This window comes from Phoenix dactylifera, chromosome 9 (genome assembly GCF_051530095.1).
Source record: "Phoenix dactylifera cultivar Ajwa chromosome 9, Ajwa_hap1_PhDact_Kaust_v1.1, whole genome shotgun sequence".
Taxonomy (NCBI): Eukaryota; Viridiplantae; Streptophyta; class Magnoliopsida; order Arecales; family Arecaceae; genus Phoenix; species Phoenix dactylifera.
In genome coordinates, this window is record NC_143198.1 from 26337517 (window position 1) to 26363092 (window position 25576).

The 25576-nt window shown below is 40.8% G+C and overlaps 2 protein-coding genes, 1 long non-coding RNA gene and 2 pseudogenes across 3 annotated transcripts; all 5 read right to left on the minus strand.

Moving 5' to 3' along the window:
* Positions 1-231: 231 nt before the first annotated feature.
* LOC120112377 (putative polygalacturonase At3g15720) lies at positions 232-2186 on the minus strand. The gene is made up of 7 exons (XM_089925664.1): positions 2013-2186; positions 1892-1912; positions 1565-1715; positions 1331-1412; positions 1142-1250; positions 887-1000; positions 232-648 (listed from the first exon to the last, which is right to left on the minus strand). Exons 1-7 carry the CDS (start codon positions 2184-2186, stop codon positions 418-420), a joined length of 882 nt encoding a protein of 293 aa, XP_089781790.1. The 3' UTR covers positions 232-417.
* A 6586-nt stretch (positions 2187-8772) lies between these two features.
* LOC149752922 (uncharacterized) lies at positions 8773-18463 on the minus strand (annotated as a pseudogene).
* LOC120110780 (uncharacterized) lies at positions 9593-12252 on the minus strand. Its single transcript, XR_015968901.2, has 3 exons — positions 11956-12252; positions 10942-11041; positions 9593-9730 (listed from the first exon to the last, which is right to left on the minus strand). It is a non-coding gene; the product is annotated as an uncharacterized LOC120110780 (long non-coding RNA).
* Positions 18464-20871: 2408 nt separating the features above from the next.
* Positions 20872-23109, minus strand: LOC103716095 (putative polygalacturonase At3g15720). The gene is made up of 7 exons (XM_089925490.1): positions 22896-23109; positions 22638-22790; positions 22517-22537; positions 21960-22340; positions 21771-21879; positions 21516-21629; positions 20872-21277 (listed from the first exon to the last, which is right to left on the minus strand). The coding sequence occupies exons 1-4, from the start codon at positions 23025-23027 to the stop codon at positions 22095-22097; spliced, it is 552 nt and encodes a 183-aa protein (XP_089781616.1). The 5' UTR covers positions 23028-23109; the 3' UTR covers positions 20872-21277; positions 21516-21629; positions 21771-21879; positions 21960-22094.
* Positions 21047-21887, minus strand: LOC149752923 (putative polygalacturonase At2g43860 pseudogene; annotated as a pseudogene).
* Positions 23110-25576: the final 2467 nt, after the last annotated feature.

Sequence of the window (25576 nt, forward strand, 5' to 3'; positions counted from 1 at the left end):
TGCAAGTTATATATGGAAGGAGCAAAATGCCAGTACTTTTAAATTTGAAGTTGTCCTTCCTCCTGTTAGCTTCTAATAATGGTCTTCAGCTAGGGATTCTAATCATCAGAGCAATATTATCCATATTTTATATTTTTTGTTGATATAAAAGCTGCGTCTTTGCTGTGCTTTGTCTGAGAATTTCATGATATTAATGAAATTCTAATTGGCCCCAATCTGATTCTTTATCTAAAATTGGAACAGAGAAAAAAGGTGAAAAGAAATGCTTTGTCTTCCCACCTTCCCCTCCCATTTATTTATGAAACGAAACAAGAAAAAGGTAAAATTTGAATGCGATTTTCATCGTATGGTTACCCTCAATGAAAGGGATTTAACTTATGATCTGCAATACATGACTATCAAAGAGATCATGTTTGTCTAGGCTAGGCAAGCAATATCTGGAATGACTTCATGAAGCTTTTTCCCTTTGGCATTGAGGCAGTAGGAAGTAGCTTGATTTTGCCTGGCCACTGATGTGATGCCAACATTATCCAAAATAATGCCAGTGCAAGGAACTTTCTCATTGCATGCAAACTTGATGGCCACATCTGTTGTTGAAGTCCCATGTACATCAACAAATCGAACATCGCTCACTTCCACAGTCGAGGTCTGCCATTCGAACATAACAGCAGAAAAAGAACGAATAAGGAAATGGAATACACTTGCGCACCAATATTTTTCACAATAGACAATATTAAAAATTATTAGTTTAATCACCAATTTATAAAGCTACTCATGTCTTAAATAGATTGGTTAACATCATAGCTGCCCTACTATGTCTTCTCAATAACTCAGAAAGCTCATTGACGTAAGAAGCTTTAATCGATGAGTAAAAGTAATTCGTTACCGAATTTTTGCAGTGCGCGCCGGGACAATAAAACTGGTCTATAACTATGGGGCTCCCCACTGAAGTAAAATTGATGTGCTCGAATAAGATCCCTTTAGCATGACCGGACCCTCCCTTCACAACACAGAAGCGAACAAACATAGTCATGAATACTTCTTCCTTTTGGAGGAATGCTGATGAATTCTAATTGTTTCATATAAATTGATCGTTTCTCTTTCTTAATGTTGTGGATTTGGATTAAGTTTAGGTGCACACCTGCAATGTCTGAACCCTCAGACCACCATCCGATTGATAGAAACTGCCGTTTGAGACATGTACATCCTCCACTATCACACTTGAGCCGTTCCCTGCCGAGCTTCCAATGCTGTACATGAAGTGAGAGATATGGTCAAGACCATTGTAACTTGCTCTCAGTTCATCGGTACGTAGGAACCGGAAACTGACCTTATGCCACGCCCAAGGCCGCACGCGATCCCGGTTATGTTCACGCCTGAAGATCCTGTTCGGATCGCAATGCAATCACCTCCTATATTTTATACAAAGTGAAATCATTCAGTCAGTAGACTGGCAAATTTAAAGCTACCAGTCTAGTTTGCCATCTTGGTTGAGAGAATTGCCTGCTCCAATGGCGGCATCGATCCTTTACTTCGACATAATGAGACTCTACAATGTATATGCCATCAGTGTCGGGGCTGTCTGCCGGAGATGCGAAGCTAAGCCCCTTCAAGTGAACCCACTTGCTGCTGTCCACGGTGAGGTGCTTCCCTGGACTGTTGAGAAATTTCATGCCCGCGATGGTCAAATCCACACAGCGTAAGATACCTAATGCCTGTCACAAGAACAATGATTAATCTGGCAATTACGAGACACCAAAAAATACGGTGGGATTCCAAATTATCAAATATACAACTTGCCTTTGATAGAAAACAACATAAACAAAATAACTTGCCTTTGTCCAAAGTATTCAAAAATATACAATTAGATGTGCTGGAAGAGCATACTTACGGAAGGCACGCTGTCACATTTCTGCAATAGAAGTTAAAAAGAGGGGAAATATCAGGCTATAAGCTTTGAAGGGGGGAAAATGAGGGGATAGATATAGACTAGAAAGAGAAAAGGTTGCTACATTTTTCTTCTTGCAGTCCCACCAGACGGAACCTCGGCCGTCGATCTCGCCATTACCATCGACAGTGAAAGCAGTGACGTCTCTGAATGTGATCCAACTGGTGTTATTTTGGGAGGTCCACAGTTTGTCAGGTGCCACAATATTTCCTTCGACCTGCGAGAAAACTTTCCTCATGTCAAAAACTTAAGAAAAGCCAACTCCCGTAGCTAGCTCTATTGAAACCCTTGCCCGATATCTTCAGTTAAATGTATATTATACCCGAACATGGACGCTGGCGTAAAGACAGGGGCCTTCGAATGTCAATGGGCTCAACAGGAACGTCTTTCCGGAAGGGATGAGAATTGTTGGCCACCCAGTGCTAAATATGCAGGCAGTCTGCACAGCCCGTCACCGTCCGCGACCAGAGCAAGGAGGGGAGGAGCCGTCGCGCGCCACTGCAGTTCTGCCGGCGCCGTCCATGGCTAGATCCAGAGAGGATCTCTGCCGAGCCACCACCGCGCGTCGCCGTCCGTCTGCCGTGGCTTGATCTTGGTCCCGCGACGTTCTTCTCTCCCTCCAAGTAGATCCCTCTGAGGAGCCCATCCCATCGCAGAAGGGAAAGAAAGAGGGCTTTATTTTGGCAAGGCGTATGGGAGAAAGGAAAGAGTGAGAGAGAAGCCAACACTATTCTTCTCCCTATCAGTAGCCCATCCCATCGCAAACCTTCCCCTCCTATCTCTCCACTCTCCATGGTCCTCCTCAGTATTCTTCTGTCTTCAACAACCCACTGTTGATCTCTTTCCAGACTCCTTTTTAGTTGCAGGTGATGGAAGCTCATCAGGCAATCTCTCAACGACCAACTCCACTAGGTCTGGACCGTCCACTGTTCCGATCATCACAATCGGATCATCCGAGCCTTTTCTCAGTACTACCCTTCGCCGCTTTGGTAGGGTAAGATCCATCCCATCTCATCTCAATGATTATCACTGTTTTTATGCTCTTGCTACCCTATATGAGCCTCGCAATTATCAAGAGGCCAGTTCTAATCCTCTTTGGCAGAAGGCCATGTCTGATGAACTCCAAGCTCTTCATGATACGCATACATGGGACCTGACTAACTTACCTCCTGGAAAAACTGCAGTAGGATGTAAGTGGGTGTATAAGATCAAAGAGCTGATGGTTCAGTGGAACGCTACAAAGCTCGTATGGTGGCTCGAGGATTCACATAGAAGTATGGTATTGACTATGTGGAGACTTTTTCTCCAGTCACACGTCTTACCACTTTTCGTTCCTTACTTGCAATTGCAGCTGTCAAGCAATGGAAGATGCATCAGATGGATATTAAGAATGCTTTCCTCAATGGTGATTTAGCCCAGGAAATGTACCTATAGCCTCCTCCAGGTCTTGCTCATCCACAGGGGAAGGTTTGTCGTCTTCGAAAGGCGCTCTATAGCCTTAAGCAATCTCCTCGGGCTTGGTTTTCCAAGTTTAGTTCAGTCCTCACTCAGTAGGGTTTCACTCCTAGTGCATATGACTCTGCACTCTTTCTTCGCCGATCTAAGGCTAGTATTATTCTTCTCTTGCTATATATGGATGATATGGTTATTACTGGAGATGACGTATCAGGGATTCATATACTTCAGCAGTTTCTTGGACAGCAGTTTGAGATGAAAGATTTAGAATCCCTCAGCTACTTTTTTGGTCTCGAGTTGACATCCAGCTTAGATGGCTACTATCTTTCACAGGCTAAATATGCTTCCGAGTTGATATCTCGTGCTGGGTTAGAGTTGGGCAACGGGCCGTGCCGGGCCGGCCCGGCCCAGGCCCCCCGGGCCAAAACTCTAAACGGGCCGTGCCTGGCACGGCCCGCTTATGAAGCGGGCCGTGCCTGGCACGGCCCGTGAGGCACGGAAGGCAAGCCCGGCCCGGCCCCCGGCCCCTCTATTGGTGGGCCGGGCCGGGCACGGCACGGCACGGGCCGTGCCAGGCACGGCCCGCAACGTCTCTAAACGGGCCGTGCCTGGCACGGCCCGTAACGGCTCCAGACGGGCCGTGCCTGGCACGGCCCGTCTGGAGAGGGGGGAAGAAAATAGCCGTTTCCAACGGCTATTTTCGGGAAAAAGACGGTTTTGCCCCTCCCAACAGTCCTATAACGGCTGAATTGAGGGGTATTTTGGGAAAAAAAAATTTTTGGGCTTCTATAAATAGCCCATTCCTCCCTCATTCTCACCACACCAAACCTCTCATTCTCTCCTTCTCTACTGCTATTATTTCTCTCTTCTAAAGTGCTCTTCTAGCAATTTAATTTTTAGTTTGTTCAAGTGCTACACAAGAGGAGGTTCCTGTTGAGAAGAGAAGGTCGCTTCTGTTGAGAGCACAAGAGGAAGCTCGGAATCTCGGCGCTGCCTCTGCCCTCCGACCCTCTACTCAATTCCTCCTTGCGGTTAGTTTTTATTTTTTGAATTAATCATAGATATGTCATCTTTTGAGGAAAGTCAGTTTGGCATTCCTGTTTCTGAGGGGGAAGAAACTAATCCCCAACCCCCTGTTCCTAGTTCCTCTAGAACTGGTGAACCGAGTGAAGGTCAAACCTCTTCTCGTAAGAGGACTAGTACTGTATGGAATGAATTTGATAGAGTTATGGTTGAGGGAGTCTGGAAAGCTAAATGTAAAAAATGTGCCAAACTTTATAGTTGTAGTAGTAGTGGGGGAACAGGGCATTTAAAAAGACATCAAGAGAGTCATAGGATGCATGATTCTCATGCTCAAACTCAAAGTAGCCTTAATATACAAGGGGGATTACTTGTAGGTAATTTTGCATATAATCATGAAAATCAAAGAAAAGCACTTGTAAAATGGATAGTTAAGGATGAATTACCTTTTAGTTTATGTGAATCTTTTAATTTTGAAGAATATGTTCAATTAAACCTACAACCTGCTTACAAAAGAACTAGTAGGCGTACATTTAGAAGAGTAGCTATGACCAATTTTTTAGCAATGAAACAAAATTTAATTGAAACACTTTCTACTTTAAATGTAAAAATTTCATTAACTTCTGATATTTGGTCAGCATCTGTAGGTAGTAATTCTTTTATTGCCATTACTGCTCATTATATTGATAATGATTGGCAATTAAATAAACGTATTCTTGCTTTTCGTGCTTTTGATTTTCCACATTCTGGGCAACAAATTTCAAATATAATTTATCAAACTGCATGTTCATATAATATTAATGATAAAATTATGTCTATTACTTTTGATAATGCATCTAATAATAATTCTGCTGTTGTATTATTAAGAGACTCATTGCATCCCATATTAGATGGAAATTTACTGCATATTAGATGTGCATGTCATATCTTAAATCTTTCTGTTCAAGCTGGCATGGGCATGATTCAAGATGTGATTTCAAAAATTAGAAATGCAGTTTCTTTTATTCATGCTTCTAGATCAAGACTTCAAGAATTTAAGGAATTATGCATAAATCATGGTAAACGTTTTAAAAAATTTAAACTTGATGTAATTACTCGTTGGAACTCCACATATAGCATGATACATGATGCATACCCATATAAAAATTTATTAAGTGCATATATTAATGATCGTGGATTAGGATTTACATTGACTGAAACTGATTGGAATAAAGAAAAAATTTTGGAAGATTTTTTGCTTAGTTTTTATAATGCTACCAATGTTCTTTCTGGTATTTATTACCCTACTTCATGTTCATTTTTACAACAAGCATATATAATTAGTCAAAAATTTGCAGAACATAGATATGATGATGTTTTAATGCCTATTATTCACCTAATGGAATCTAAATGGAATGAGTATTGGGACAGGATATGTCCTATGCATAACTTAGCTGCTGTATTTGATCCTAGAGTTAAATTAAATGGCGTGCTAATTTTACTTGATGCATACGCTGAAAATATGAATCAAGATGCTGAATCTGCTAAAGATGAGGTAAGACAACTTCTTTATGATATTTATGCTATATATGATGAAAAAATTCGTGGATCTAGAACACAAATACAAACCTCTATTCCTCCTTCTAGTAGTTCTCGTTCGTCATCTATTTTTTCATTCATTGCACAGAGAAGACACACACATGCTTCAAGTTCCTCTTCATCTTCTTCATCTTTAAGTAGTGAACTAGAATTTTATTTACGAAATGATCTTCAGTCTGCATATGATGAAAATCAAATAGAGAATCTAGATGTATTATCTTGGTGGAAGAGTGTTAGAAATCAATATCCTGTTATGTCTGCAATTGCACGCGATATTTTAGCTGTGCCGATGTCCACGGTAGCATCGGAATCCGCTTTTAGTGCAGGTCGGCGTGTTCTTGACGAAAAGAGAAGTAGGATGACGGGCGAAACGGTGGAGATGCTTCTCTGCTTCAAGGATTGGCTGGATGCTGAGGCAAGACTTCAAGATAAAGGTGGACATAATACAACATCCTCTGATGATGATGATACAAACACTACTGAAGACTGAAGACTGAAGACTGAAGAGTGAATACTGATTCACTGAATCACTGATGATTAGTAAGATTTCTTAATTTTTTATAATTGTACATTTTTATTGTATTCTGGAGGTCAGACCAAGGTCCAAACCTCGGCCCTTTCTTAGTTTCTTATTGTATTCTAGAATCTAGAGGTCAGACCAAGGTCCAAACCTCCCTTCATGTACCATTTTGATTGAAATTAATAAACTGGTAGGGGTCTATGCCAAACCCCCCACCATTAAGGTGGCTTTATATTCATAAATCAAGATTTCTTAGTGTTCATAATTTATTAATGTATTAAAAAAATTTTATCGGGCCGAGCCGGGCCCAGGCCCGGACCATGCCAGGCCCGCGTGCCAGCCCGGCCCAGGCCCTTATGGGCCGTGCCGTGCTTGGCCCGCGTGCCTAGACCGGGCCGTGCCGGCCCAGGCCCGAAGCGGGCCGTGCCTGGCACGGCCCGCTGGCCAGGATTCGCTAGCCCAGCACGGCCCTATCAAAGGGGCCGTGCCAGGCACGGCCCGTCACTGTAGCTGGCGGGCCGTGCCAGGCACGGCCCGGCCCAGTGCCCATCTCTATGCTGGGTTGACAGATAGCAAGATCGTGAATAGTCTTCTAGAAATGAATGCTAAGCTTCTTCCCACAAATACTGAATTATTGACAGATGCGACTCTATATCGGCAGTTGATTGGCAGTCTCATCTACCTGACTGTGATACGTCCTGACATTTCTTATGCAGTCACCTTGAGTAGTCAGTTTATGCATACTCCGCTCTATACACTATGCAATAGTCCTACGTATTATTCGGTACGTTAAGGGTATATTGTTTCACGGCCTTCATTTCTCAGCCTACTCCACTGTAGATATACAGGCCTATTCTGATGTTGATTGGGCTGGAGATCCTACAGATCGCCGTTCTACCGCAGGCTATTGTTTCTTGCTTGGGTCATCTCTTATCTCTTGAAAAAGCAAGAAGCAAACGGTTGTCTCTCGCTCCAGTACAGAGGCTGAGTGTCGTGCACTGGCAGATACTACCTCTGAGTTCTTGTGGCTTCGATGACTATTGCATGATATGGATGTTCCTTTGACTAGCAATTTCCCTCTTCATTGCGATAATGTAAGTGCCATGCAGATTGCTCGTAACGATGTGTTTCATGAGCGAACGAAACATATTGAGATAGATTGTCACTTTATTCGGCATCATATCAAGCAAGGTACTCTTCAGTTGATATATGTTGCTTCTACGGATCAACTTGCTGATATCTCTATGAAGGCACATCCACCAGGGCGTCATCGTGATGTGGTTCACAAAATCAAGATGACATCTTCACTTCCATCTTGAGTTTGAGGAAGGATGTTAGCTTAGCTTTAGCTTAGCTATACATTAGCTTAGCTAGTGTTGTGACTATACATAACCTGATACTATAGCTGTTGTAATATAGCCGTTGTAACTGCATACGATAGCCACCTTCCCCTTATAAAAGATGGGCTATGGCTGTTTCCAAATGCAACAAGGAAGGATTGTTTTCTTCTCTTCATCTCTTCCTCTCTTCCCCCTCCTTTTCCTACAAATTGAAAGATTCTTGCACAGTATTATGGGTTTAAAGATCTCACATTCTACAACTGGTTGCCGCAGTAGCTTTGAAGTATTATTGTTAATTGGGCTAAGAAGAAAGGTGGCCAACCATGTGCACAATGACTTGTTTGTCTTGAATCTGAGCAAACCATTCTAGTCTGGCTCATTACACAAGATTTAGCATGGTTCTCAAAATCATTTGTTATGGCATCCGGAGTTATGATTTGCTATATAACACTATACCATCTCATGAGTCGTATCAAACCATATGGATTAGTTGTTGAGATTCTATATTTTCTCCGTATCGAGTGCTGGTATCAAAATATATGCCATACTAATAATCAATCAGTATGGGATATGCCGATTGAATATCTGTAGAGGATCCGATATCAAGATTGCAAACTTCAGTACATGTCTTTGTCATTTAATTCTATCTCAAAACCAAGTGAAGCTGTAATCTCTGCTCAGTCAAAGCAGGTTGAAAAAGAGAGAGAATTTTTTTTTCTTTTCTATTTACAAGAGAGCGAACGAACAAACATTTTATTGCCACATCCATAAAAGCTAATATTTTTAGCATAGAGACAGAAGATTTTACATGTGAAAAATAAAAAATAATTAAAAAATTACTCCCAATGCAATGCACAACCTATCTTTGGACTTCTGTCAGCCATGCATGCTAACAACTGCTGCTTCGATTTTCACACACTAGAGCATGGCTAACAGGAAAAAGAAAGCATAAACGCCCAATTGCAAAAGCAGGAACGGAATGAAAAGTGTACCGGGCAGCAAACGACGTCCAAGACGTTTCTTCTCATGCGGGCGTATGGTTGGCCAAATACATTGTCTATACCCTTGCCGGATTCTTACTGTATTCAGCAAACTATAGATGTTACAATTTATCACCATGTCCGATAAACGAGGGCCGACTCCGAGAGCAATGATGCATAAAAGAATGCCGACACGCTTGCAGCTGGGAGGCAGCACTACATATAAACCCATCGCGAATGCAGTGGACAAGCCCGCAAATGCCACCTCTAGACAAGGCATAGCCCCCAAAACGGTTCGTTTGTGAGTACGTGTATCAAGTATTGATGACGTTCCTGCATACATGAGCCAGCCTGTGGCTACGATGGAGCAGACAAACGCGGTGGCATCTGAGACTAGGAATACCTTGAAGGCATACTCTTTTGCTAGAACTGCTGTGCCACGACCTGGATGATCATCAGCTATGTACCCCCCGGGGACGGTGAAACCAGCAGCAAATGTGACCGTAGCAATCAACCCCGTAACTACCCCGAGATTTTTGAATAAATTCACCGGGACGTTGGACTTCTTATCGCCGAACAGTTTCACTTTGGTCTCATCTGTCACGCCCCGAACCCAGCACCCGGGTCCGGTACGCGACCGGCCGCATGAGCCCTAGAGCAGTGCCCTAAAGATCATGCAAGGCCTATGATTAACAAGAATTCCAATGAATCCACAACTAATTTAGAAATTCAAATAGACAAATCCGACATGTCCAAATAAACAAATTAGTTCAATTACGAGCTCTTCAAATGTTCATCGACATCAAAGAAGGATAAACAACTAACTAACTAATGACTCTGGTGCTCGCACTCTGCGCCCATCCCATCCAAAACTATGCAACCTGCAACTCTGGTAAAGAAAAAGAAGAAAAAGGGGGGTGAGCTTTACAGCCCAGTAAGAATCCCTACACATCCATACCAACACAATAATAATATGAATTCGAAAACCACGACAAATCGATGTACATTTCATGAAATCATAAACCGGCTATCAAAAGGCTCAAATAATCAATATAAGAATGTACGTCAAATATCAATGAAAGTCCAACCACGCAAGAATGATATAGCATACGATAGCTCATAAATCTTCATTAATGTTTTCAATGCTTTTTCTTTCCATTCTATATTAACTTGATCCGGATCAATTATCTTTCCGACTTTGGGCCAAATCCCGGTCACGTTTCCAGCCCGTGACAGGGCAAACCAATAGTGTCACACTTAGAGCCTGTGACGGGCAAACCAACATTGTCACACTTAGAACCTGTGACGGGCAAACCAACATTGTCACACTTAGAGCCTGTGACGGGCAACCAATAGTGTCACACTTAGAGCCTGTGACGGGCAAACCAACATTGTCACACTTAGAGCCTGTGACGGGCAAACCAATAGTGTCACACTTAGAGCCTGTGACGGGCAAACCCATAATAACGAGACGGCCCAAAGTCAATGTTCATTTAATCAATTTCACATCACACATCCATTCCAAACTGACCGGTATTAGTGAAGGCGCAACTCTATTTCCTTAAACCCCACCAAAGACAGCGCCACGAGTCGACTCCGACCACAGGCCTCGCCCAATCCCGGACTCCGACCTGGCCTCGCCATGGGTTCAGGGACCCCTCAGGTATAACCCACCTACTAACCAGGCCATCGCCGTTGGCAGGCGGCAGGACATGCTGACAGTGACCCTCCCTGTGCTGCTCAGGGACCCCGCGGGTATGGCCCGCACAGCGGCCGAGTATGTCCAACATTCCCCCCCCCCAACGCGATGCCTGGGTTTCGAACTCGAGACCTCTGGCTCTGATACCAGTTGTCAGGATCAAGCGCTACCATTACACCAAAACCGACCGGTGTTAGTCCATACCACCACATCCATAAATTCAATTATGCAGGTATAAGTTATACACATACAAGCATCCATCACACTACCAACCACAAGCCAACACGATCAAAATATAATTAAATATAAAACTATTTTGCTTTGTCTGGATCATAGCATATCAAACATATATAGTGCAAAAATATGTATATCATGTAGGATTGGCGTACAAGGATTCTTACTGAGATTGTAGATTGACACAAACACAGATTCGGATCACAACCTACAAGCTGGGGTGCTGAGTCCCCTGGTCAAAATCTCCTGGCACCGCTGACTCCTCCCCTACAACATCAATTACAATTTACAAACTAAATCATTTAATATTTAAATATTCTAAACCATAATTGACATTTACTGTGGGGTCCATCTCCAGATCCCCAAACATCTCAATTCCTCCAATTCTAGGGCAGTCGGGGTGGCCCGACTCTCACTCTTGTACCACCAGCCTATGTCGTCGTCCGCCATAGCCGCAACCACGCCGCGACGATAATCGGTCCCGGTGAAGAGACCAAAAGAAAGGATGGACGAGAGAGAAGGGTTCTTCCTCCGCCTCTTTGGTCCAAGGGCAACAGCCAGGGTGGCTGTGCCCTCACCTTCCCCACCCTCGGCCACCATTGGCCGAACCATCGCCGGCCACCCCTGCTGCAGTCGCCGGCGATGGTGGCCGGCCAAGACAAAGAGAGGAGAAGGGGTCTCCTCTTCCTCTTCTTCTTCTTTTTCTTCTTCTTCTTCTTCTTCTTCTTCTTCTTCTTCTTCTTTCCAACCGACACTGACCCCTCCCCCTTCCTCCATTTCTTCCACGGAAAGGCCACCGTGATGGTGGCTCGGCCTTTCCCACCCCACCCGACAGCAACCCAACAGTCCCCCGACCGCCATTGCCGCCGGCGATGGTCATCCGACGCGAGGAAGAGGAGGAAGGGGCGGGATCACGAGGAAGAAAGCCTCGGATCCGCCATCCCCCATCTCCATCCAAGCCTTCAGTCCCTCACCAAACTCCATACAAACTTGATCAACGCCCAAGTACCATGGATCCCGGCCAATCCCGACGGCCGGCGGTGGCAAAATCCGGAGGAGAGAGGCCGAAACAGGGTACCCCTGTTTCGGGCTCTTCTCCGACGATTCTCCGACCAAAAACCCCCACAACACCACCCGAAAAAACCTAGCAAATGAAACGCAAGGGAAAGATCGACGCTTACCTCAGTCCGATGGGTGTTCCGGCGGCCTTTCCGGCGAGGAATCGGAGGAATCGAGCTCGGCTTCTTTCTTCTCCCGGTTTGTGGATGGTCTTCACCGAAGGAAAGGAAGCTGTGGAGCTTCCCCCACGGCCGGCCGGATCCTCTCCGGCGCTCGTCTCCTCCGGCGATCAGCTCACGCCGCCGCCGCCGCTCTCCCCTCCCCTTTCTCCTCTCTTCATCCACGATCGTGCCTAGGGCACGATCGTATAAAGAGGGATGGGCCCGGTCTTTTCAGGCCGGCCCATCTCTCTTTCCTTTTTTTTTTTTTTTCTTTTTTTTTTCATGGGGTATTACATACTCTCCCCCTTTAAAAAAAATTTCGTCCTCGAAATTAACTTACTTGAAGCCTCAAACTAATATATATATATATATATATATATATATATATATATCCATCATATCATCCCTGAGATCTCAAATAATCTCCTTCTTGGAGTACATACTCAAAAAATTACAGCATCTCAAAACTTGATCCTTTCTATTTGCCACACGTAGAGTTCTTTTGATCTCCTTCAAAAGAATTCCAAACTTCCAACCTTAGATTAAAATGCCATAATTATATCCCAAGAAATTAATTTCTCTTGATTCTACACAGAGATCATAATTGGCTTAACAGAAATAGGAGAAATCTTTAGTATCAAATGCTCTTAATATTCTATAATCATTTTTCTTTTCTTTCTCCCACATCATTTCAACAAATAAGAGATCCATAGAATCAACAACATTCTCCTGAAACTAACTCAAGTATTTCATCATAATGCCTTTTAGATCAAATATTAATGATCTTAACCAGTTTCAAAATAAGTCAAACCACCACACTTCCGCTGCACACTCTGATTTAATTCATTTAATTCTTTAAAGTCACAAAATGATTTCTGACTAAAGTATCACTTTGCATTGAGACTAAAAACTCCAAATTTCAAATTTCCAAGTAGAACTAGAGCAAAACCTTTAGATCTTTTTGTCCTCAATTTATATAGAGTGTACATACCATAACTAACCCCCGATCCTTTAGTCAAGTTTAAGGTCACTATGTGATCTCCACAGCCTTCTTAGAATCCAAAATATCTAGGTTTAATTTAAAGGGGTAATTCTTGTATTCCCTTAGCAATTTAATCAGAAAATCTACATTGATTTTCCTTCCAACAGAATTTACTTCAAATTCAATGGGTTAGAACTGTTGAGCCAATATCACTATGAGTAGGAATTAACCCTATCAACCTCCACATTCTTTTTCACCAAAATTCTTAATGTCTATGATCAATGCTACACATAATAACTCACATAAGCATCTCAAAATCGAAATTTCTACTCAATTTTGTATTTTACAATGACAAAGATTTCAAGCTAACACACCCAATAATCTCCAACAATTATAAGAAAAATTCAGTAGCCCAATCCAAACATGAGAATTCAAATAATTAGAATTCTCCCATCAATATGCATACTCTATGGCCTCAAAATAATCAAATACATCCATAAGAAATAAACCTATTTGCAATATCCAACATGCCAACACCAAATATAATCCACATACATTTTCAACTTCGAAGAACGTTCCTTTCAATATTATGAAATCTCCTTAGCTCACTCCAATACTATAGAAGATCTACGTACAAATCCCACTCTAATAATTAGCAGCAATACCAAAAGTACGATCACATCAAAACCTATATCAAGTTTGAACTTCCAGATCATTTAAATAATATCTGAACATGGTATAACCGATATGCCATTGTTGACCTTCCTACAGTTATCTTAGGTCAAACCTCTCTTATCATGATCAAAGACAATTTATACTTTTCTTCCACACTCATCGAAAACCAAATCCGATGCATACATTTTGTCACAATGCCCTGTTATCTTACACCTTAAGTACTGAATTTAATTATCATGTCCCAAGTGATCATAACCTTAAGCTATGATATATTTTTATCACAATCCCTAGTGATCTTAAACATATGCTCGGATTCCAATTTTTGTCACTATCCCCAATGATCTTAAACCTCAAACTTTAATGCCACTAAGGCCATAGTCCCTAGTGGTCTTAAACCTTAGATTACAATATCATTCCTGTTACAATCTCAGGTGATTATAAACCAAGACTCTGATAGTTTTTCTATCATAATTTCCCACTCACACTCACCTAAACCTAAAGCCTAGGATACCTTAACCTTAAGCTCTGATACCATTTGTAACAACCCAGGACCTCACCCAAAATGGCTAGCCGGAAGGTATTGTTTGGGTTCCTTGATTCTGTATAAGTACCCAAGATCTACCCAGCGAATAACCGATGTGGGACTAAACACACGCCCGCACGGGTCCTCACATACTCCCCCCGTTCAAGCCCTGACGTCCTCGTCAGGCTAAGGGTTCAAATCCATTCAAATCTAATCACAAACACCACGATCGGTCCGTGGTCAACCCCAATGGATCCGTGCTGCAGTGTGCCAGTGTCTCCTAGTCCACATAAGTTATGGGCCGGGTCCGCTCTGATACCATTTGTAACAACCCAGGATCTCACCCAAAATGGCTAGCCGGAAGGTACTATTTGGGTTCTTTGATCCTGTATAAGTACCCAAGATCTACCCAGCGAATAACCGATGTGGGACTAAACACACGCCCGCACGGGTCCTCACATACTCCCCCCGTTCAAGTCCTGACGTCCTCGTCAGGCTAAGGGTTCAAATCCATTCAAATCTAATCACAAACACCATGATCGGCTCATGGTTAGCCCCAATGGATCCGTGCTGCAGTGTCCCCTAGTCCACATAGATTATGGGCCGGGTCCGCTCTGATACCATTTGTAACAACCCAGGACCTCACCCAAAATGGCTAGCCGGAAGGTATTGTTTGGGTTCCTTGATTCTGTATAAGTACCCAAGATCTACCCAGCGAATAACCGATGTGGGACTAAACACACGCCCGCACGGGTCCTCACACACACCCAGCAAAACAGATCCATATCACCTACAGAAAATTAATGAAACAAAAGAAAAAAAAAGCATAGCAACCTAGGAATCTTTTCCTCGACCTCATAAGATCCAGAAAGTGGGAATTAAGCAACTGCTAACCGCAATTATTCACTGGGAAGAACCCAAGCCTTAAGAGATTGGCTTTTTTTTTTTTTTTTGATGATGATAAGGGAGGCAAGATTGCCAACTGGCTTTTATTGAAATTAAGGGATCGGCCCAAAAATGAAGTAGCCGGGATGTTGTTAGGACCAGATCGATGTGGTCGAGTGGATCAGGTTGGCCCCCTTCTTAGCTGGTGCTGTTCCTGCCCATTTAGGCTTATCGAGGTTCAGTCGGCAACTTTCGGTCACCATGTGTAACTTCCCTCGTAACAAATAACAAACTTTGATTTTTATTCTTTTAGTGTTCTTGTGATGATTCACCATCTGACTAAATATCTTAATAGATGCATTAAGCAGAGTATAAAGCAAGCATATGCATGGAAGGCAATGCTCCGTCTTTTAATTTGTGAACACAAGTATAACATAAGTACTGACCATACCTTTCATTATGCTTACGTGATAGAAATTACACGAGACTTATTGGATCGGAAGCCAATGCTTGCCAAAGGTGTTGATTCCTCCGAGAGAATTCCTCTTCATTATGCAGCTTTATATGGTCATCATGATACGGTGAAGCTATTATTAGAGCGCGATCCCTCTACAGCCTTCCTTTCAAATGACAATGGCTCATTTCCCATACACATTGCAGCTATGATGGGCAACATTCCTATAGTTGATCAGATTTTAAAACAGTGCCCGGATACAGACGAATTATTAGACAAGAAGGGAAAGAATTTTCTTCATGTCGCTTTCAAAAAGGGAAAGTTAGATGTGGTCAAGAAAATTATCTCCAAGAGACCGGCTCTCAGGAAGCTGTTAAATGGCAAGGATGAGAAGGGAAATACGCCGTTACACACGGCTGTTAAAAACAGGGATGAAGGGAGCATGCATTTTCTTCTCCAGGACAAAACCGTATGCCTCAACGTTATCAACCACGACGGCTTCACCCCTCTCGACTTGGCTAACAGAATGTTGGATGAAGGCCTACAATTCCGGATGGTAAAATTCTAAACGACCTCGTGCATGTTTTGCTTGCCATACATCACAAGTTGTAGCCTCTCTCTCGCGCGCACACCGACACAGAGAGATTATCATGAACGCCCTAGATATTTTTCCGAACATTTACCAATGCTTAAAAGCGTCGCTAAATTTGGCGATTTAGCAACGCTTTCAAGCGTCGCTACGTTTTGCTTTTTAAAAGCGTCGCTAAATTGCAGGTAATTATTGATGCTATAAAGCGTCGGTAAAGCATCGCTAGATCTCGATGCTTTTGAAAGCGCTGGAAAATATTTTTTTCACTATTACATAGGCGACGCTTTACCGATGCTTTGGAAAGCGTCGGAACCTTTTTACCGATGCGTAAAAGCGTCGGTAATAGCAAGAAAAAATGTCGCTAATGCCCAATTTTCTTATAGTATAATGAGCATTCATTAATGCCAATCTTGTTAACGAGACTTCGGCTCACCGGACGGCACCTTTTCGCTCTTATATTGTGAAGAGATCCAGAATTACCTTACCTAGCTTTTGTACCAAAAAAAATCCGTATTTTTAATAAATAAATAAATATTATCATCAAGTCTGGGATGCTCGCTTATAAGAAGTGGATATGTTAATGTTAACTAAACATGTAGTGTTCTCAATCTTTCAACTAATCTCTCTATGTTCTAACATTTTTCTTGTACCGTAGAATGTGATGGAAGTTTACTATACTGCTTGCTGCTTGGCTTCAACAAAGGCTCTGTCCAGTCCACGAGAATTGCATGATTTAGAAAGAGGTAAATCATCCAGTGATGATGTGAGGACCCGTGCGAGCGTGTGTTTAGTCCCACATCGGTTATTCGCTGGGTAGATCTTGGGTACTTATACAGGATCAAGGAACCCAAACAATACCTTCCGGCTAGCCATTTTGGGTGAGATCCTGGATTGTTACAAATGGTATCAGAGCGGACCCGGCCCATAATCTATGTGGACTAGGGGACACTGCAGCACGGATCCATTGGGGCTAACCATGAGCCGATCATGGTGTTTGTGATTAGATTTGAATGGATTTGAACCCTTAGCCTGACGAGGACGTCAGGACTTGAACGGGGGGAGTATGTGAGGACCCGTGCGGGCGTGTGTTTAGTCCCACATCGGTTATTCGCTGGGTAGATCTTGGGTACTTATACAGGATCAAAGAACCCAAATAGTACCTTCCGGCTAGCCATTTTGGGTGAGATCCTGGGTTGTTACAAATGGTATCAGAGCGGACCCGGCCCATAACTTATGTGGACTAGGAGACACTGGCACACTGCAGCACGGATCCATTGGGGTTGACCACGGACCGATCATGGTGTTTGTGATTAGATTTGAATGGATTTGAACCCTTAGCCTGACGAGGACGTCAGGGCTTGAACGGGGGGAGTATGTGAGGACCCGTGCGGGCGTGTGTTTAGTCCCACATCGGTTATTCGCTGGGTAGATCTTGGGTACTTATACAGAATCAAGGAACCCAAACAATACCTTCCGGCTAGCCATTTTGGGTGAGGTCCTGGGTTGTTACAGTGTGTACAACGGTTGCCCCTACGCTACCGAAGGACCAAGTATATATGAAACCACCATTTCATTTATGGAATGATTAGAACACAAAAAAAACATGAAAGCTATATCAAATAATACAGAAAATTAGTATGCAGGCGCTCGATTACCTCGACTCCAGAGGACTGCTATATGCAACGCCGTGCTCTTGTTAGGGCCTGCATAAGATGCTGGAGAAGCATTCTCCTAGGAGGAAGACTGTAGCAAGGCTTTGGCTACATCGATGGAACCTGTCACGATGGCCAGATAGAGCGGAGACATGCCGGCACTATTCGGCATTGACGCCAGTCCAACATCCTCCTCCATCAGTACTTTGGCCATATTCGCATGGTTATATTGGGCGGCCTCATGCAAAGCATTTGCCTCGTCCCTATTCTTGGCCCTCAAGACTCCCCTTTCTTTGATCTCGCCCTCCCTTGCAAATTGGATGATGAGGGAGACCATCTTCTCATCCCCAGCCCTTGCAGCGCAATGCAATGGAGTGTCGAGCCTCGTGTTTTGTGCTGCCAAAAGAGAGATCTCTCTACAACAGATCTCCTTGGCAATCTCGAGATGTCCTCGGCTTGCAACAATATGGAGAGCCGTGTTCCCTTCCACTATAACTCCAAGGAGGCAGCTAGTTATCTCCCCCGCCGAAGCCCCAAAAAAAAAATCTTTTTGCTGCAGTAATTCATCCAGAATTCTTTTGTTTCCTGATCTTGCTGCTTCAAACAATTTAGGATTCATGGCTATGCGAAAGGGCTGCACTTTGCCCAGAGGAACTTCAAGATCGGATTCTATTTGTGCTGTTTTGCTAGTCATGCTCTCCTCGACCATAGTTTCAGCAGCTTTGTGTGCTCCAAGGGCTGCTATCTCTCTCTCTCTCTCTCTTTCTTAATTGAAGAGGCTCGGCTATAGTTTCAGTAGCTTTGTGTGCGCCAAGGACTACTCTCTCTCTCTCTTGATTGAAGGGGAGGCGATAAACCCACCCAAATTTATTGATGGAGAAGTATTTACATCAAAAGAGATTACAAGAAAAGGATATTTGAAAGGCAGGCAAAGGGAAGTAGCCTGAAAGGAGAAGGAAATCTTTTTGATGCAACCGGAGGAAGGAAAGAACTTTCCATAATTTATTAAAAAGGAACAAAGAATAAAGTGTTTAGAAGTTTAAACTCTATTTAGAGGCTGCCAAATCTTATTTCACATTGCTCTTGTAATAACCAGCCCATGTCAGCCATAGTTTCAGCAGTTTCATGTGCTCCAAGGACTACTCTCTCTCTCTCTCTCTAATTGAAGGGGTGGCAAAACTCACCCAGATTTATTGATGAAGGAGTATTTACATTAGAAGAGGTTACAAGAAAAGGATATACAAAGGGTACGCAAAAGAAATTAGCTTGCAAGGAGGAAATCTTTTTGATGTAAGAGGAGGAAGGAAAAATCTTCCGCCAATTTATTCAAAAAGAGCAAAGAATAAAATGTTCGCAAGAGGGAGGAAAAGAGGACATGTAGAGTGATACAAGAACAAAGTTTAAACTCCATTTAAAGGCTACGGATATATTCTTTCTCATTGCTCTTTAGCAAAGCTCTTTATAAAAATTATGTTATTTGCTTTTATTATGGCTTTATAGGCATGCGGTCATTTTTTTCTCTTTTTTTCTTTTTTACCATGATGGCAAACTTTTTTTTTGTCATTGCAGCACTATTGGAAGCACTAATTATGTTTAAACTTAAAACCAACAAACTACCAGAGGCTGATCTTTTTCTTAGTGCTTAGTGCATGATACTATAATTGATTATATGACGTATTGGTGAGATTTTTTTTTTATTATGGTTTCATATGCATGTAGTTGTTTTTTTTATCTCTTTATATCTTACCATGGAGGCGCCAATTATGTTTAAACTTAAATTAACAAACTAGCAAGAGGTTGATCTTTTCTTAGTGCTTAGTGTATAATACTATGATTATATAATGAATTGATTTGAACTAGAAGCATTTGTGCTTGATGGACTTGACATTGAGGTGGCGACATGGGTACTTTTTTATTATAGAGACAATATCAAAATTTGGGTCGCGATATAGGTGATCCAACTTTGGATAGCATAATTATATAAGTATTTCTTTTACATTATTGCCACTGTCGGCTTTATATTGCAATACAATAATTCTATCAAAATATATTTATTATATTATTATAATACTATTATATTATAATATTATTATAATGCTGATATACTATTATTATATTATTGTAATATAAAAATACTATAAAAATACTATAAAATTGTTCTATTTTTAATAATATATTTATTAAATAAATAATTTAAAAATTAAGAATATTTTACAATAATAGGTTTTGATAGTATCAATAGTTAAACAATTTAAATTATTATATATGCAATCATATTTTGATACTGAATTTCTTAATTTGGTTACATAACAGATTTGAAGTTGCATGGCACTTCAAAAATGTAGTTATCAAATAGTAGATAACTTTTTATAAGAAGCTAATTTGCACAAGTTTTACCGTTCAAAACTCTACAGATGAAAACTCTACTAAATGTGACTTAAGTAGCTACCATGCTGTAGAAATTAGTACTCCCTCATAGTCTAGGTGAAAGAGAATTCAAACCATGCCAAGGGAGGACCTAGTCTATTATGACCTTCACCATTTTGGCCTTAATGTTTCTATGGCTGTGCTCTCATTTGAAGTTTTTTTATGTGATATTAATGTTTCTTGAGCTCTGACAGTCCTCTGCATGTTTACTTGTAGCTTGCTTTCCTTATACAAATATGGGTTGGTTGCTGCATTCATGAACCAGAGGAAGCTACTTATATTTTTCTATATATTCTACTGGTATCTTAAGCAATTGTAGGATTTCTTTAGAAATAAATAAAATAGAGGAATTGTTCTCCACTCGTTTCGTCTTTGGGGACACCTGGAGTTTGAAGAAGATCCGTAAAAATTCAGGTTGGGTTGGGACATTTTAATTGCTGCCGTTTGGTGCAAGTTATATATGGAAGGAGCAAAATGCCAGTACTTTTAAATTTGAAGTTGTCCTTCCTCCTGTTAGCTTCTAATAATGGTCTTCAGCTAGGGATTCTAATCATCAGAGCAATATTATCCATATTTTATATTTTTTGTTGATATAAAAGCTGCGTCTTTGCTGTGCTTTGTCTGAGAATTTCATGATATTAATGAAATTCTAATTGGCCCCAATCTGATTCTTTATCTAAAATTGGAACAGAGAAAAAAGGTGAAAAGAAATGCTTTGTCTTCCCACCTTCCCCTCCCATTTATTTATGAAACGAAACAAGAAAAAGGTAAAATTTGAATGCGATTTTCATCGTATGGTTACCCTCAATGAAAGGGATTTAACTTATGATCTGCAATACATGACTATCAAAGAGATCATGTTTGTCTAGGCTAGGCAAGCAATATCTGGAATGACTTCATGAAGCTTTTTCCCTTTGGCATTGAGGCAGTAGGAAGTAGCTTGATTTTGCCTGGCCACTGATGTGATGCCAACATTATCCAAAATAATGCCAGTGCAAGGAACTTTCTCATTGCATGCAAACTTGATGGCCACATCTGTTGTTGAAGTCCCATGTACATCAACAAATCGAACATCGCTCACTTCCACAGTCGAGGTCTGCCATTCGAACATAACAGCAGAAAAAGAACGAATAAGGAAATGGAATACACTTGCGCACCAATATTTTTCACAATAGACAATATTAAAAATTATTAGTTTAATCACCAATTTATAAAGCTACTCATGTCTTAAATAGATTGGTTAACATCATAGCTGCCCTACTATGTCTTCTCAATAACTCAGAAAGCTCATTGACGTAAGAAGCTTTAATCGATGAGTAAAAGTAATTCGTTACCGAATTTTTGCAGTGCGCGCCGGGACAATAAAACTGGTCTATAACTATGGGGCTCCCCACTGAAGTAAAATTGATGTGCTCGAATAAGATCCCTTTAGCATGACCGGACCCTCCCTTCACAACACAGAAGCGAACAAACATAGTCATGAATACTTCTTCCTTTTGGAGGAATGCTGATGAATTCTAATTGTTTCATATAAATTGATCGTTTCTCTTTCTTAATGTTGTGGATTTGGATTAAGTTTAGGTGCACACCTGCAATGTCTGAACCCTCAGACCACCATCCGATTGATAGAAACTGCCGTTTGAGACATGTACATCCTCCACTATCACACTTGAGCCGTTCCCTGCCGAGCTTCCAATGCTGTACATGAAGTGAGAGATATGGTCAAGACCATTGTAACTTGCTCTCAGTTCATCGGTACGTAGGAACCGGAAACTGACCTTATGCCACGCCCAAGGCCGCACGCGATCCCGGTTATGTTCACGCCTGAAGATCCTGTTCCGATCGCAATGCAATCACCTCCTATATTTTATACAAAGTGAAATCATTCAGTCAGTAGACTGGCAAATTTAAAGCTACCAGTCTAGTTTGCCATCTTGGTTGAGAGAATTGCCTGCTCCAATGGCGGCATCCTTTACTTCGACATAATGAGACTCTACAATGTATATGCCATCAGTGTCGGGGCTGTCTGCCGGAGATGCGAAGCTAAGCCCCTTCAAGTGAACCCACTTGCTGCTGTCCACGGTGAGGTGCTTCCCTGGACTGTTGAGAAGTTTCATGCCCGCGATGGTCAAATCCACACAGCGTAAGATACCTAATGCCTGTCACAAGAACAATGATTAATCTGGCAATTACGAGACACCAAAAAATACGGTGGGATTCCAAATTATCAAATATACAACTTGCCTTTGATAGAAAACAACATAAACAAAATAACTTGCCTTTGTCCAAAGTATTCAAAAATATACAATTAGATGTGCTGGAAGAGCATACTTACGGAAGGCACGCTGTCACATTTCTGCAATAGAAGTTAAAAAGAGGGGAAATATCAGGCTATAAGCTTTGAAGGGGGGAAAATGAGGGGATAGATATAGACTAGAAAGAGAAAAGGTTGCTACATTTTTCTTCTTGCAGTCCCACCAGACGGAACCTCGGCCGTCGATCTCGCCATTACCATCGACAGTGAAAGCAGTGACGTCTCTGAATGTGATCCAACTGGTGTTATTTTGGGAGGTCCACAGTTTGTCAGGTGCCACAATATTTCCTTCGACCTGCGAGAAAACTTTCCTCATGTCAAAAACTTAAGAAAAGCCAACTCCCGTAGCTAGCTCTATTGAAACCCTTGCCCGATATCTTCAGTTAAATGTATATTATACCCGAACATGGACGCTGGCGTAAAGACAGGGGCCTTCGAATGTCAATGGGCTCAACAGGAACGTCTTTCCGGAAGGGATGAGAATTGTTGGCCACCCAGTGCTAAATATGCAGGCAGTCGTCCAAGCCTTCATGAACGCCTAAGAGACGCCAATTTACAATAATTCAATGCGCAACTACTGGTACGTGTGCAATCTGACATGGATCTACGTGCATAAATTTGTACTAATCATATACGTATGTACACATGCATCCATATATACATGCCTGCTTGCATGGGCTCGAGAACACAACCATCGTAGCAGCGTAGTACCCGCTAGTCTAGTAATGCATGCATATACATACATGTACACAAGCAGGATTTTTAATGTTTTACCTTGTTTGTTAGCTTTCAAGATTGTGATTATCTTTCTTTCTGTTTGTTTGTAAGTTGGACTTTTAATTTTTCTTATTTATTTATTATCAAAAATGTATAAGTATTTTAGGAGAAATGAATAGTACTTTTTTTAAAAAATTCTAGACTACCGATTCTTACTCCTTTATATGGTACAAAAAAAACTATAGTTTCAAAGTCAGAGAACATTCTTCGTCTCTCACTTTTCATATAAAAAATACCATCTCATTCTTTTTTCTAGATTTCCTATATATTCCCAGTAATGAATAAATACAGGGAAAAGGTTTAGAAAATTCGGCTAAGAAAACAACCTAATTACGACCCTAACTGCAAGCCTGATTATAATAAACAAATAAAGACATAATCTAATTCTCCTACCAAAAAAGGAAAAAAAATCTAATTACAATCCCAAGATTAAAAATAAGAAAAAATGTAAAAATTTTGTCTGTAAACAAATAAATTTAAATGTTTTATTTCATTTTTTCCTTAAAAGTGGATAATATGTCTCCAGTAGCTAGTTAGTAATTAATATAACACATATTTCTATAACGCCTTTATTTTGTTGATACATACCATTGCTGTAATGCATGCATATGCATCCAGGCCTTCGAATGTTTTACCTTGTTTGTTAGCTTTCGAGATTGTCATTATGTTTTTTTTTCTATTTGTTTATAAGCAGGATTTTTAATTTTTCTTATTTATTTATTATCAGAAATGTATAAGTATTTTAGGAAAAATGAATAGTACTTTTTTTTAATTCTATGATCAAAAATTATTGCTTCTTTATATAGTATAAAAAAACTATAGTTTCGAAATCAGAGAACATTCTTCGTCTCTCACTTTTCATACCAAAAATACAATCTCATTTTTTTTCTAGATTACCTATATATTGCCAGTAATGAATAAATACAAGGAAAAGGTTTAGAAAACTCGGCTAAGAAAACAACCTAATTACTACCCTAACTGCAAACAAGTACGACATAATCCCGACTATGATAAACAAATAAAGACATAATCTAATTCTCCTACCAAAAAAGGAAAAAAATTCTAATTACTATCCCAAGATTAAAAATAAGAAAAAATATAAAAATTTTGTCCGTAAACAAATGAATTTAAATGTTTTATTTCATTTTTTCCTTAAAAAGTACATAATATGTCTCCAGTAGCTAGTTAGTAATTAATATAACACATGTTTCTATAACGTTTTTATTTTGTTCATATATACCATAGCTGTAATAAATGCAAAGCTAAGCTCTAAATTTTATTTTCTAAGCATATAACAGTCCATTGCTGCACTATTAATGGTTTTGGTCATCGCATTTTACGGACATAGACAAAGCCACATTCTAATATACCTCGGGAAGATTAATTTTGGAAGATTTTTAAAAGTTTTAGCAAATTTTAAGATCATTAGAAGAATAAATGGATTGCAATTTATTGGGAGCAAGACTTGCATAGACGGGAAAATAATACAAACACACACACACACACACACACACACGTACAGATCTCTTTCAAGGCATTGAGATGGAACTCTTATACCTGGGTATCATCGTGTACGCCATCTCCGACAGCCCCATGATCCAATACATTGATGACCTGATCAGTAGCCCCACTAACCAATCGAATCGAAAGCAAAAACAAAAGAAATGGCCCGATTTCCTGCAAGGAGGAGATAAAAGAACATGAAGAATGATGGAAGAAAAGTAGAAGCAATTTAAAAAAAATGATGTTATTGCCAATGGTAAAAAGGATACAAAGCTGCAAAATAATTTTTAATTAAAAAAATTTCATGTAATGCGAAAAACCAATTCTCTTATAGATCCAGCAAAAAAGATGTTGAAAGCTATTGCATGACTAAGTCAAGAAGCGAATTGGGATTTTGACGACAGGACTTCAATAAAATAAAAGAAGGGATGATCTATTGACAGTCACCATGATAATCTTCAAGCAATGTATGGATATTCCTAGCTATACCTATGATATCTGTGCTATATATAACCCCCTCCCTCCTTTGAAGCTACGACATGAAATATTCAATCAATAAAATCCTGCCACAAATATCTAGGATGCGCTGGGTTTATTTTGTCAACCATTAATTTTTAAAATTTTATATAATAATATAATAAATTATAATAAATCACATGCTTTAATAGTCAAATTGTTGCATATCAACCAATAAACTTTAATAGTAAAACTTCCATCATTAATGGCATCAATACTAAAAAAACTTTAATGATATTAATACCATTAACATTTGCTGCAAATTAAGTAATAAAGTTTAATGAT

Bases quoted from the DNA above. Each gene is read 5' to 3' on its own strand.
- LOC120112377 (XM_089925664.1), bottom strand. From the start codon at position 2,186: ATGAGGAAAGTTTTCTCGCAGGTCGAAGGAAATATTGTGGCACCTGAC. The intron at 1,716-1,891 runs GTAAGTATGCTC...TTCTTGTGACAG, and splicing joins AATGTGACAGCGTGCCTTCC to GCATTAGGTATCTTACGCTG. The intron at 649-886 runs GTAACGAATTAC...TTCGAATGGCAG, and splicing joins GCGCGCACTGCAAAAATTCG to ACCTCGACTGTGGAAGTGAG.
- LOC103716095 (XM_089925490.1), bottom strand. From the start codon at position 23,027: ATGAAGGCTTGGACGACTGCCTGCATATTTAGCACTGGGTGGCCAACA. The intron at 22,791-22,895 runs GTATAATATACA...GTTTTCTCGCAG, and splicing joins ACGCCAGCGTCCATGTTCGG to GTCGAAGGAAATATTGTGGC. The intron at 22,341-22,516 runs GTAAGTATGCTC...TTCTTGTGACAG, and splicing joins AATGTGACAGCGTGCCTTCC to GCATTAGGTATCTTACGCTG.